General features: G+C 42.6%; 1 protein-coding gene across 2 annotated transcripts in view; it reads left to right on the top strand.

The window, feature by feature from the left end:
* Positions 1-14554, top strand: part of ehmt1a (euchromatic histone-lysine N-methyltransferase 1a) — a 70649-nt gene that overhangs the window by 43143 nt on the left and 12952 nt on the right. Inside the window, exons 14-17 of one of the 2 annotated variants that reach the window (XM_060907397.1) lie at positions 7608-7709; positions 10397-10501; positions 13500-13654; positions 13891-14058. In XM_060907397.1, coding sequence (XP_060763380.1) covers positions 7608-7709; positions 10397-10501; positions 13500-13654; positions 13891-14058 — 530 coding nt within the window. The remainder of the gene's footprint in view (positions 1-7607; positions 7710-10396; positions 10502-13499; positions 13655-13890; positions 14059-14554) is intronic. The other variant, XM_060907398.1, reaches the window with a different exon arrangement.

The raw sequence follows: 14554 nt of genomic DNA, 5'->3' as shown, positions 1-14554 counted from the left end.
GTGGCTGGGGCGCCATGCCACGGGTCCGGGGACCTGGGTTCGATTCCGGCCCGGGGTCATTTCCCGGTCCCTCCCCGTCTCTCTTTCCTGCTCATTTCCTGTCCTGTCTCTGCACTGTCCTGTCCAATGGAGGTGAAAAAGGCCCCAAAAAAATATAAAAAAAAAATAAATAAATAAAATATCAAAACGCGTCTGGAAAAATCCCAACGGAGTCTGGAGCCAGATTCGTAACATCATCTGCGGAAGCGCCAGCAGGCTGCGCGAGCTTTGCACGGTTTCAGTGCACAGCCTATGTAGACCAAGTTTAACAGCTAGCGATTTAGCATTGAAATATGGAGTTGTCACCTGAGCACAATGTTACTTCACCTTTGGATGAAGAATATAATGAGATGTCAGAATTGGGGCTTCATCTGTTTGGATTTGATGATGATTCAAGTAGTGAAGACGACGGAGACAATACCGGGGATGTAAACAATACGGTCGTTTTCTCATAAACAAACCAGCACTGACGTAGGATTCAGAGGGAGGCGTCCCGCACGCGACGTCACGAAAATCAGTGTTTGCCGGGAAATCCAAATGCCAAGTTTTTTTCAGGGGCGGATGAATTCACCTCAAATGGCTTGATTTCACCTGAATTTTTCTGGTATTGCGCAAGGTAAAAAAACAAATTGCACAAAATGCAAAATGTGACAGATATTTGAACAAAGTTTAATATAAAATAGGAGAATTACATTGATCTTGCTCCTGAATTTACCCGTGATATGCACTTTAAGGCTAGTTTCACTTTTTGCGTGTCTCATCCTCGGCTTTCCGTCTGTTGGTTTCAAAGGTCTTGATTCCACTGCGAACCATATTCCTCCACAGAAGTCTGTCATTTGGAGTTATGGCCCAATCATCAATCTCACACTCTTTGAAAGCTATCTTTTTATAAGGGCATGCTTGTACCTTTTCTTAGGGGTACCAGTACTTCTTGTTCCTGTGAAGAGCTGACTGAAGAGAAGCTGTTTAGGGAGGCGTTTATTGTCCATTCTAACCAAGTGTCCATACCATCTCAGCCTATTTTGGTGCAGCATAGCCTCTATGCTCGTTAGGGAGGCTCGATCAAGAATTGCAGCGTTCGTAACACGATCATACCATTTGAACATTGATGATCAAGCGCAAAGCCCTGTGATGACCTGGCGACTTGTCCAGGGTGTACCCCGCCTTTCGCCCGTAGTCAGCTGGGATAGGCTCCAGCTTGCCTGCGACCCTGTAGAACAGGATAAAGCGGCTAGAGATAATGAGATGAGATGTTTATGTAGTTTACCAAAAGCTGTTGCTGCAGCACTGATCCTGGTATTTATTTCATGATCAAAGGAAACATTACTAGAGATAGCTGCTAAGGTGCTTAAAGTACCTTGGCAGCAGAACTACTCTCAGTACACTACCATCCACAGAGATTTCAGGTTGGGTGGTGGTTGAAATGGCGGGTCGACACATGACTTCCGTTTTTGTGCAGTTTAATGATAGCCCAAGTCGTTTGTAGGCTACTGCAAAAGCATCTGTGATGATCTGCAGCCCATCTTCTGTGTTCGAGCAGACCACAGCATCATCTGCATATTGAAGTTCTACAACTGAAGCTACAGACGCCTTGATTTAGCTTGTAGTCGATGAAGGCTGAGTAAGCTACCATCGAATCGGTAAACTATCTGTATTCCGTGATTTTCCAGATTTGGCCTGGCCACTTGGAGGACAGCACCCATGAAGAGACCAAACAGCGTTGGAGCTATTACACAGCCTTGTTTGACACCTTGCGTGTTTTTTTTTTTTTTTTTTAATCGAACTTTTTAAAATCTAAATTCTATTTATCTCATTTTATTAAATATAGGAGTGCGTTTTTGATCGCTATTTTGTCACTGCTATAGCAAGTTATGAGTGTTTGAAATATGCTCTGTAATACATCAGTCCATATGTCAAAGCGATGGCCGTAAACGAGATTCATTGAGACCTGTGCGAGACATCGTAGGACGGAAGTAAAACGTACAGCGGAAATCAAAGTGACCGACATCCGCCAACGTTGTCAAAAGACGGCACCCTCTTTCGAACGCTGACGTAATCAAGCCGGAAGGTTTTTTTTTTTTAAATATATAGCAATCAGGAAAGTTTGAAAAAAGTAGGCAATAATCGTCATTTAAACTCGTTTTTGTGCAATATTTCGTTTGGAAAACAGTTTTCAAAATGGCGGCACTGACACCTGGCTGACACTTGACGTTTCGTAGTCTCGCACAAGTCTCGTGAAGATCGCGCGGATAAGCGACGCCTGCCGTGGACCAAACGAACTAAATTCAACACGGCTAAAAACCGAATAGGCCGATAAGTCTCATCTCATTATCTGTAGCCGCTTTATCCTTCTACAGGGTCTCAGGCAAGCTGGAGCCTATCCCAGTTGACTACGGGCGAAAGGCGGGGTACACCCTGGACAAGTCGCCAGGTCATCACAGGGCTGACACATAGACACAGACAACCATTCACATTCACACCTACGGTCAATTTAGAGTCACCAGTTAACCTAACCTGCATGTCTTTGGACTGTGGGGGAAACCAGAGCACCCGGAGGAAACCCACGCGGACACGCCGAGAACATGCAAACTCCGCACAGAAAGGCCCTCGCCGGCCACGGGGCTCGAACCCAGAACCTTCTTGCTGTGAGGCGACAGCGCTAACCACTACACCACCGTGCCGCCCAGGCCGATTAGTATAATATTTAATTGCAATTGGTTGCCAATACGAGTCACGATATAAGGTTACTAAAACCGAAAACGTAAATGAATAACACGTTAATTAAGAAATAAAGCAAGTTTAAAAATGACTTCAGTTCTCCTTTAAGGAAGAATATAACATGAATATAATTTGTGAGCTTAGCTACAGTTTAGCTCAATGGTTGTGTTTTGGTAGAAGTATTAATTGACCTGCAATAAAATCTCAATCTCCTTGTTCATGTGTTAGGCTTCATGTTAAGCCTCGGTCACAACCGGACGTACGATTTTTTTTTTTTTTGGCCGTGCGATTTTTGGCGTTTCCCAAATCGCTGCTTTTTTTTTTTTTGTTCATGGAGAACGTAGTTATGGTGACCATGAAGGAGTAAGATCACCGCGCACACAACATACAACCCGGAAGTCGAACGTGCGTACCACGCACGAAATCTGAGGCTGCTCGGACGTACGGCTGTCGCTTCATTCGTACAGCCAACGCATCTTCAGACGTGCACTAATCGTACTGACCGTGCGTTCCATGCAGGCTTCGTATGAAGGTTGCAAGAACTGCGCACGATCTGTACGTTGTGCGTACCAACGGCGTTCGTTTGTCACACTGCGGTGATTGGAGAGGGGTATATGGTCCGTGTATCATCCGATCATTCAAGTATTCCGTTCAATCTGGAAAACAAAAAAAACACTCTCTTTCGTTTTTCTGTATGACCAAAAAATGAGGGATTGGTGTTTTGTTTTCCTTTTTTCAACTCAAAACAGAACAAATAATAAACAGGGAAACCAAAACGAAATAATAACTAATTTACGATTATTGATTTTCTCTATTCCCCACGCTACATTAGCCTTCCCATGATCCTCAGCGACAGTCCATCATCTCTGCGTCTATGAAACAGAAAAATTGCATGTGCATGTCAAGTAATTTATTCATACATCCTATTCATTTAATATATTAAGCTGTTAATGTTAAGCTGATCTCATCTCATTATCTCTAGCCGCTTTATCCTGTTCTACAGGGTCTGGGCAAAAAAACTGGTGACTGGGCAAAAGGCGGGGTACACCCTGGACAAGTCGCCAGGTCATCACAGGGCTGACACATAGACACAGACAACCATTCACACTCACATTCACACCTACGGTCAATTTAGAGTCACCAGTTAACCTAACCTGCATGTCTTTGGACTGTGGGGGAAACCGGAGCACCCGGAGGAAACCCACGCGGACACGGGGAGAACATGCAAACTCCACACAGAAAGGCCCTCGCTGGCCACGGGGCTCGAACCCAGGACCTTCTTGCTGTGAGGCGACAGCGCTAACCACTACACCACCGTGCCACCCCTGTTAAGCTGATGATCTCTTAATATAATAGTAATAATAAATAATGATAACAATAACATGGCATTCATTTTTTCACTTTGAACATATTGTGTCAGACCAACTTTGCTTTTTATTAGAGGACATGCTTAGCATTTTATGATGACTTATGTCAGGAGGAAAATATGAGGAGGAGTAACAAGTCACTGGCACTCCACCTTACGAGATTCTTTGCTTCTTTTGCTGGACAGCTTGAAAGTCAGACTCGGGAACAGCCATGATCTTCCTAGAGTTTTGCTTCCAGTAAAAGGAGCCTGCATGAGCGCAAAAAATTATCATGTATGAATAAGAACTAATTCTTGAGACTGACATGAATACAAATGAATTTAGTTTTATCTAAAACGAAAGTTAAGTTGCTCGTATAATCGTAAATTAGAGTTATTATTTCGTTTTGGTTTCCCTGTTTATTATTTGTTCTGTTTTGAGTTGGAAAAAGGAAAACAAACACCAATCCCTCATTTTTTTTGTCATACAGAAAAACGAAATATTGAGTGGTTTTTTTGTTTTCCACATTGAATGGAATACTTGAATGATCGGATGATACACGGACCTTATATATATTTCGGCATACTTTGGTTGGGTTTTCTCTCAAAGCCTACGTGTACAAATGGCCGTAGGCACCCCTGCAGCTTTATATGTCGGCCGTAAGGCACTTTTTAACCCTTTAACAGCAAATGCCCAGGACACAGAAGGATCGCAAAAACAGAAGCTTAAAAAAATGCATGCTTTATTTAGTAAATAGTAGTGCTGTCAAAAATGTCGCGTTATTAACGCGTTAACTTGACTCAATTTTAACGGCGATAATTTTTTTATCGCGAGATTAACACTCTGTGACATGATGTAGGTTTTTCTTAAGCTTTTGAAACTACCAGGAACTTGGAACAGAGACTTTGCTTAGAAAACCGATAGCAGCTAGCCACGCCCCGCACAGCCAGAGTCCTCTGCCCTCCTCCTCCAAAGAACCAGCGCGGGCAGGGCGCGCTAGTAGAGATGGGATTTATGGCTCTTTGATGGGATCCGCATCTTTGTGATCCGTTCTTTGAAAAGAGCCGTTCAAAAGACTGGCTCATTTGGCTCTTTTTAAATATTTATTCAGTTTTAAGAAGACAGCGTCTAAAGAAGCCAGATCCCTCTGAACTGTAAACTCAATGCTATCCCAGAAATCCTTCCTGTAATATGCAAATTTGGCCGCCTCTGATTGGACAGCGCGACGCATCAACAGGCAGAAAGTGTAAAAGTACAAAATGTGTTAAGTGAGCTGAAACAGTAAAGATCAGATTCAATGCAATATTTATCAACGAACAACTTAAAGTTAATATAACAGTGTACTTTATATTATAATCAAGCATGTCAAGCCTACCGTCACTGTGTAACCTGTCTCTCTGATAGACTAACTCAAGCAGTAGATTACTTCACTCATGGTTCTCTTATTAGTCTCGGGACGAAGAGCCACGGTGCTCAGCTTTGGTTTCAGTTTGCAGTGGCTGTGTCAAGACGTGTTATGCTTTGCAATAAGAAAAACATTGGTACAAAACAAGCCCATTCACTTTTTTATGCTGGTAAGAGAATTACAATGGTTTTTCGTGTGACAAAAATGTGCGATTAAATTGTGATTAATCGCGAGTTAACTATGACAGTCGCGACATTAATCGCGATTAAATATTTTAATCGCTTGACAGCACTAGTAAATAGATAACTAAATTATCCTTTAAAAATAGCACCAAGCTACAAAGAAAAAAATAAAAGAAAAATAAAATTGTCCCGTCTCAGCAGTGCGCAGTCCGCGCATAGAGGAATCCCAGTCCCAGAAGCGCTGAAATCGTGGGGAAGCCTAATGCGCGGGGAAGCCCTGCGTATGACGTCACAGCTCCAGAGTCCAGGTAGCAGTGGGGGATTCCCAAAAACGTCTATGGCTCGCCCGGAGTCAGCGCACACCTCGGGCAATAAAAGAGAAAGCATCAAACAATGCCGACGTACACAACAAGGCAAAAACAGCAGGGAAGGAGAAGTCTTGCGTCCCTTTACCCTGTCGTTAGCGAGCGTTGAATTAAGTACAGTTGACTCCAGATTCCCGTTGGCTAGGTCACGATTTCCTAAGTCCGCAGCCGACGCACCTCAAAAGAAGGCAGCAAATCAGGGAAACAGCACAGCGCAGGCAGAGAAAAACTGTTTGTTCGTTCGTTTGTTCATTCGTCCGTTCGTTCCTTCCTTCAGTCTGCCCGCTGATCTTCCACTGGTAACTACGCATCTGCTGCGGCGTCCGATCCCCTCTTTGGGCTGCATTCCCGAACAACCCAACTCTGAGAAATCCACGTCCCCTCTGTGGGCTGCACTCCCAAACAACCCGACTCCGAGAAGTCCGCGTCCCCGGCGGGGTGGGGGCCGTTACCAGCCTCACACCGTCCACAGGCACCTGTTAACGATTTCACGCCCTGTTGAACTCCTCCTTAATACTGAAAAGGTCCCCTTTTTATACCCCACCCCTTCGTCTTTCAAGTGCTTCAATAGGTCAGGTAATAATTGTCCAAACAGCTGATCCATCTAAGCAATTAGAGAGCCGCAAATACAAGATCAGTGTAGGTAGCAGTCAGTTAGCAGCACACAGCGAAATCACAGCAATCAACCAATTATGTGAACACACCAGAATCACCGCAACCCAAATAAATCACAGCAAAAATAAAAATAAGATCCCCACACAGCTAGAGGCTGACATATATACCCGAGTTTTCGTGCGATTGATGCCCTCTCGCCGTACGGCCAATGCACGGCCGACTTACTTGACACGCATGGATGACATACGAAATATCTGAACGTGCGTTGGCCGCACTAATTACGTATGTGGGGCGCACGACACACGGAGTCCGCAAGTGTGACTTACGAAAAATATTGACATTTTGCCCAAACCTGACACCAGTAAATCGTACGAAAGACGCACGTCGGCCGTACGGAAGACACACGAGGCCGTAAGTTTGTCTTGCAACCTGAAAAAAAACGTAAGCGCCCGTAGAGTTTGTTTGACATGACAAAGAACCTCTGCGGCCGGTCTACGGCTCGAAAATCAGCACGTCACACGCGCGCCCTCCGTGCGTTTCTTTGCGTTTTTTGCACGTAGACCGGCTGTAAGAGCACGTACGGCCGGTTGTGACCGAGGCTTTATGTTGGTGTATTTGTTTAAATCTTTCTACTTGCCACAATTTGATTTTATTTAATTTGACTGAATTGAGTGTAAAAGGAAAAAAAAAAGTGAAATAAACATTTTTTTGTTCCATGATTAATGCTAGAGTCAGTTGTGATCATTATGGTGCAGCTCTAATTGTGCAGGATTTCAGAGAACGTTGTAAGGTTGTAGATGTAATTTATTTCTCAGACTCTATCTTCAGTCCAGTTTTAATGCTTCCTACCCAGTACAGCTTTATAACTGTCCTGCTTAATTGGTACACTTTAGTGCTGTACTAAACACCCTACTGCTATCTGATTATCTTTTCCCAGGATATAAGAGGCTCTACGTGTCTCCACATGGTGACTCGAGGAGGCCACGTCGGGATACTGCAGCATCTCCTATCCACTGCATCTGTAGACGTGAACTGTAAGGTATGCAATGATCTGTACACTTCTTCCTGAGGGCAGCTGTCATGTATACTGATATAAACCTGAGACAGGTGTCTAAAGCCTCGGTCACAACCGGCCGTACGTGCTCCTACGGCCGGTCTACGTGCAAGAAACGCACGGAGGGCGCGCACGTGACGTGCTGATTTTCGAGCCGTAGACTGGCCGCAGACCGGCCGCAGAGGTTCTTTGTCATGTCAAACAAACTCTACGGGCGCTTACGTTTTTTTTCAGGTTGCAAGACAAACGGCCTCGTGTGTCTTCCGTACGGCCGACGTGCGTCTTTCGTACGATTTGCTGGTGTCAGGTTTGGGCAAAATGTCAATTTTTTTCGTACGTCGCACTTGCGGACTCCGTATGTGTGTCGTGCGCCCCACATACGTAATTAGTGCGGCCAACGCACGTTCAGATATTTTGTACGTCATCCATGCTTGTCGAGTAAGTCGGCCGTGCATTGGCCGCACAGCGAGAGGGTGTCAATCGCACGAAAACTCGGGTATATAAAGCTGCAGGGGTGCCTACGGCCATTTGTACATGTTGTAGGCTTTAATTGAGAGAAAATCCAATTTCATTTCATTGCATTGCTTCAATATGCCGAAGGCAAAAGGGAAGAGGAGGATAGAAAAGGTATCGGAGACGGAGGGGGCGGCAGAGAGGGAGGAGAGAGAGAGAGGACAAGGAGCAGTGAGGAGGAGGATGAAGACCACGACAGTGGCCAGGAGTTTGTCATACTCTTTCAGCGTAGCAGACGAGGAGAGGTTGGTAGATTTTTTTTTTTTTTTTTTTTTTTTTTTTTTTTTTCCGTGCCAACCCTTGTTTCTACGACAAGACTTTGGACCTGTACAGCAACAACATCCACAAACGGAAATTGACACAGGGCATTGCTACTGACCTACACACAACTAGTGAGTATTGACCTGCTAAATGGGTCAGTCCATGAAATGGGGTTACCAAAATGTGACATAGAGGGAGTCACTTAAAACAATTTACAACTGAAAACAACTTTTATTTCCATGAAGCATTGACCATATAAGAAAATATAACATAGTTGTTAAGATAACTCCTGCTCTACAATGTATGATAAAATCCATAAATATTTACCCGGTTGCTAATGTAACAAGGACACGAACAAGCTTTTAAAAATAAAGGAAAAATATTGATAAAATCTTTTTTTTTGCTTTTATTTGCTTACTTTAAACATTAACACTGAATAAGAATTCATTAGAAATATTAGTTCAACATCATAAACACTGAAAATATGAAATACCAGTATTTCACGAACTTCATAAAATCTCTAAGATTTGAACAATAACAGTCATTAACAGGAAACAGTTTCATCCTCTATGGGGTAAATGAGATTATTGAATTCATTACTTTACTTAGTCACACTTATATCTGCACTTCTCTAGAGCACGTGTTGTGGTGTGTGAGATCCCGCGAGAAGTTCTCTCGCGTCAGTTCAGCTGACCTAGATTGAGTAAATAGGTCTCGCAGGTTGTGAACGAACCAGGAAGTGAGTGGACGCTAAGTTAGGATGTGAGAAAAAACATCGATAATTTCTTTTATTGCCGTTTGTTTAAATTTCTTTCTACCTACATCATTTTATAGTATATTCTTCTTTATATTAAAAACATCAATCATGATTTCAACTCGTTTTATCATTTTTTATAAGCCTGGTTTCTAATGTAACACGGTAGGACATCACAATGTTACGTTCACAACCTATTTTTAGTGGATGAATTCGAAGCTAAATAGTTTATAGAACCTTCTTAACTTTATTATGTGAGTGTAAAACTAAATTGCAAGTACCATGAAACTAATTTTATTGAAATTCTCAGAAAGTAATGAAGGTTTATTTAAGCTCAAAGTCAGCAAATATTCCATGTCACAAAAAAACGTGTCATCCGTGTCCAGTCACAGGGGAAGAAAATGTTTCACATTTCTTTATTTCAAAAGAAAACTTCATTTTTTAAATTTATTTTATTTCTTCAAACAATATTTATGGATAATCCGCTAAATATTTCTTTAAATCATGGAAATTAAAGATGAAATGATTATGTAAACCCAGACCAATGAAAAGTAACATCATTTCATGGACTGACCCAAATACTAATTATGGTGCTGTTTTGGCATTTTCTTAGTAAAAATCCAACGTCGTTGGTACGCACAACGTACAGATCGTGCGCAGTTCTTGCAACCTTCATACGAAGCCTGCATGGAACGCACGGTCAGTAAGATTAGTGCACGTTTGAAGGACGTTGGCCTTAGAACTACTACGTGCGTTGGCTGTACGAATGAAGCGACAGCCGTACGTCCGAGCAGCCTCAGATTTCGTGCGTGGTACGCACGTTCGACTTCCAGGTTGTACGTTGGGTGCGCGGTGATCTTACTCCTTCATGGTCACCACAACTACGTTCTCCACGAACAAAAAAAAAAAAAAACGCAGCGATTTGGGAAACGCCAAAAATCGCACGGCCAAAAAAATCGTACGTCCGGTTGTGACCTAGGCTTAAGGAAAAAGCCCGAGTGTGGGTTGCACTTTTCATACTTCAGTGACCTCGTTATTTAGAAGTATGAGTACGATAGAGAGAGGTACTTAAACTAGCTCGAGTGTGATACTTCAGATAACAGCGCGTCACAGATTATGAGTTATGTGAACTGATTGCTGTCAGGATGACGGAGGCTGGACCCCCATCACCTGGGCAACTGAAAACTTGCACACAGACCAGGCGAAGCTGTTGATCGCCCGTGGAGCTGATATCCATATGAGAGACAAGGTGGGTGCCGGATTTGAAGAGCAGTATTTACAGTAGCTTGAAAGAGACAGTTTGTAAGTTGTGCTTGAAAAAAATTTCCAGTCCTGCGATATTATAGAAATCCACAGATGCCTTAAATACTGTGACCTTGCAATTAGATCATACAGTTAGACTGGCCAGTTTAATTATTATTATTATTATTATTATTATTATTATTATACCCCTGCTCCGAAGGAGGGGGGTATACTGGTTTACCTTTATCCATCCGAAACACCCTTTTTCTCAGCAACCACAAATCATAGCCACTTCAGCTTGGGGTTCTATACCGTGTATACCGTTTTCAGGTCTGTCGCACATCAACTTCCTGTTTACCGACTGAACGTATTTACAAAGCGCATAGTGTGGATTTAAAAAAAATTTCATAACACTTTTTTCTCAGTAACTACAAATCACAACTGCTTGATATTTGGTACCAAGCTTCAGCTTGGGGTTCTATACCGGGTATAGATAGTTTTCACTGACGTCACGGCATCCCAGGGAACGCCCCCCAGCCGCCATCTTGGTGGGAAAACAAAACGGACCATCGCCACTACCGGCTACGTTATCTCGGACGAATTTATTAAGTTATATAGTCAGTTTTCTAAAATAAAGATCAATGTCGACAAAATCAAGCAAACAGAAGTATATGGATACATTGGACGACATCTCACGACAACGGTATGCAGCCAAACTGGCCTTGATTGGGGGAATTGACCCCTACGAAGTGGACAAAGAAGCATTTTCCAGTGACTATGCAGGGCTGCCATCCATATCGTACCCTGATATTGTGAACTATTTCGTGAATAGTAAAAGTGCCTACACACTTGACGACCTCAAAGCGTACAAGTCGCTGGAGTCATGCAATTATTTTGTCTGTGGCTGGGTCCGTGAAGTCCACCATATAAAAACAAGTGACAGTCGTGTCCTAATTACAGCCAAGGTATGTAAACATTGGAATTTTAGAGCTCTCAACACTGCATATAAATGTGTGTGTATAATATCGAGTTGATTTAAGACAAATTTTACATCCATTAGTGGTATTACAGTACCATGTCAGTATAAACTTTGTAATATAATTCACTGGTATGTAAACGTACACTCAGCGGTTCCAGTTAGGCATTCTCTAGAGATTGTTTACACGATGTTTTGGTTTCCAAAAACAAACTTAAACACAATTGATTGTTTATTTAAACAACTTACCACTTATAAAATGATCGGAGCAGACTTTGCTGTGTTTGGAAGGCTGATAATCCTTGCGGTTGATTCTCGCAAGCCATAGATTTCTCCTTTGTATGCTGAGTTTCTTTGTTTGCTCGCCTTCGTGCTCCCGTACAGTGGGAATTCCATAAAAGCTCCGCTTGACTTCGTCATCTGACCTATTACGACAGCCGTGAATACAACAGGTGTGCACCATTGCTAGCTTTAAGTAGTAGTAATGTAACTATAAATGTAAATAATATATAAATGAATGTAACTCGCGCGCTACAATGTGTGCTCAGTGACCCGTACGGTAAGCTAGCCCTCCAAGATGGCCGCCACCAGGGAATCCCCGACTCTGTGACGTCATGTGAAAACTATCTATACTGTTTTCAGGTCTGTCGCACACTTTTGTCAAGTGTATGTGAGCATCAGGGTTTCCCACACTTGAAAGGGAAGGACTCGGACACAGGATTCCACTCGTCTTGTATTTTATTGGTTTTCAGTGGAACTGACGTTAGAATCAGAAGTAGAATCAGAGGTAGAATCAGAAGTAGAAGCTAGAAGCTTGGAGCTTGAAGCCGAAGCTAGAAGAAGAAGAAGCAAAATATTATTTCCAAATGACAGTTTACCAGGATGCTATTTGAAATCTCTGCTCTTTACTCACTTGTTTCAGGGTTAATCATTTGTTGAAGTCAACATTCATAATAAGTGTCCTATTCCTTCGATTGCTTGCATTCTGATGTAAGTGAGTAGTAGCTCCTAGTCGATCTTGTTTTTTTTTCTGTTTACATTTTTATGGCCGTGAAATTAGATCCATCCCAGATTTACAGTAGAGCTGCTCAGCACTGCCTCTTTTGAGCTATTTGCAGTTTTTCGGTATAGGTCCGAGAAGAAGGGAAGGACTTGTTAGGGTTTTTCATTGCAATTGTGTTTCACTCTGCAGCCAACAGAAGGCTCTAAATAATTATAATCTACTCCTTTAAAGGAGAATTGAAGGCAAATCTGTTATCAAAATTCTATTTATCTCATTTTATTAAATATCTGAATGCATTTTTGATCGCTATGTTGTCACTGCTATAGCAAGTTATGAGTGAAATACGCTCTGTAATATATCAATCCATATGTCAAAGCAACGGCCATAAACGAGATTCGTTGAGACCTGTGCGAGACATCGTAGGACGGAAGTAAAACGTACAGCGGAAATCAAAGTGACCGACATCTGCCGACGTTGTCAAAAGACGCGCGCGCCCTCTTTCGAACGCTGACGTAATCAAGCCGGAAGTTTTGTTTGTTTTGATAGCAGTCAGAAAAGTTTGAAAAAAGTAGGCAGTAATCATCATTTAAACTCGTTTTTGTGCAATACTTCGTTTGGAAAACAGCTTTCAAAATGGCAGCGCTGACGCTTGACGTTTCGAAGTCTCGCACAAGTCTCGTGAAGGTCGCGCGGATAAGCGACGCCTACCGTGGACCAAACGAACTAAATTCAACACGGCTAAAAACCGAATAGGCCGATAAGTATAATATTTAATTGCAATTAGTTGCCAATACGAGTCACGATATGATATAAGGTTACTAAAACCGAAAACGTAATTGAATAACACGTTAATTAAGAAATAAAGCAAGTTTAAAAATGACTTCAGTTCTCCTTTAAAATCCACATTTCGTATTCTTATAATGAATGTAAATGGCTTGGATGTTGTTATAAATGTTTCTTTTAGTCTGAAGAGTTTATAGACGATTAAAGGATCTTTTGTCTATTTGTGGTGGTAATTACTTCTAGGAGGAGAATATCTGTTTGCACTGGGCAGCATTTGCTGGTTGTGTTGACATAGCTCAGCTGCTGCTGGAGAACAGATCAGACCTGCATACTATGAACATACACGGGGACACACCTCTGCACATCGCTGTCAGACAGAACCAGCTGGATTGTGTCATGTAAGTGTGGAGCAGTGGGGCTCGGCCTGATTAGCTGGAGATGTACAGCCTAGTCCTGCTTGTGCTTGTTTGTTTAACCAAAGAACATCCTGTATCAGGCTTTTTTTTTTCTTTTTAAATAAGCACTGACTGTTTCGTATGATACTCTACATGTCCTATAATTGGACGGACGTTTGTTTTTCAGACCTGCAGATCTTGCCAAATTTCATAGTTGTAACAAACTGCTTTTTACGCAGGCTCTTCCTGTCCCGAGGAGCAGATGTGAACCTGAAGAACAAGGACGGAGAAACTCCTTTGGACTGCTGTAGCATCAGCTCCAAGGTGTGGAGCATCCTTAACACTAGCAAGAAGCTCACTGACGCCCGCAGAGGGAGAGACCGACAGGGAGAGCAGCTCCTCTGCAGGTAGCTAGAGCGTCTCCTTCAATCAGATTGGTTTCAGTTCTGCAGATCTGCTGGAAAGTCTGTGCTTGTAAGAAGCAGAAATGGTGGAGGGATGGAAAAAAACAACCTGTTAAACAAATCCAAGCTCTTAAAGGGCTGATGACACGAACATGACTCTATGCAATTTCTTAAATAAACTATACAACATGGCAAACATGTTAGATTTCTGTTATAATTACGTGAAAAGAAGCTGTTGTTACGCAAATATCCAACTTTTAATTGCACAGCGCAAGAAAACTGGGTCCGTGGCTCGCGGCCATGTTGTGACGTCAGCAGAAGAACACGCTGCGGTTCACTGGCTGTTCTACTCTGGTTCTACTCAATGGAAATGGCGCATGAAAACGCCGGTGAACACTCTAGTGCTAGCTCTTCCTCTTCTGGGAGTCTAGAATTGTGTTGATCTCTTCTGAATAGAATCTATGATAGCCTACCCTCTTTACCCTTTGCCTCTCGTTGC

This window comes from Neoarius graeffei, chromosome 24, assembly GCF_027579695.1.
Source record: "Neoarius graeffei isolate fNeoGra1 chromosome 24, fNeoGra1.pri, whole genome shotgun sequence".
NCBI classification, from domain to species: domain Eukaryota; kingdom Metazoa; phylum Chordata; class Actinopteri; order Siluriformes; family Ariidae; genus Neoarius; species Neoarius graeffei.
Note: the sequence above shows the minus strand (reverse complement) of the source record. Positions and strands in the feature narration are given on the sequence as shown.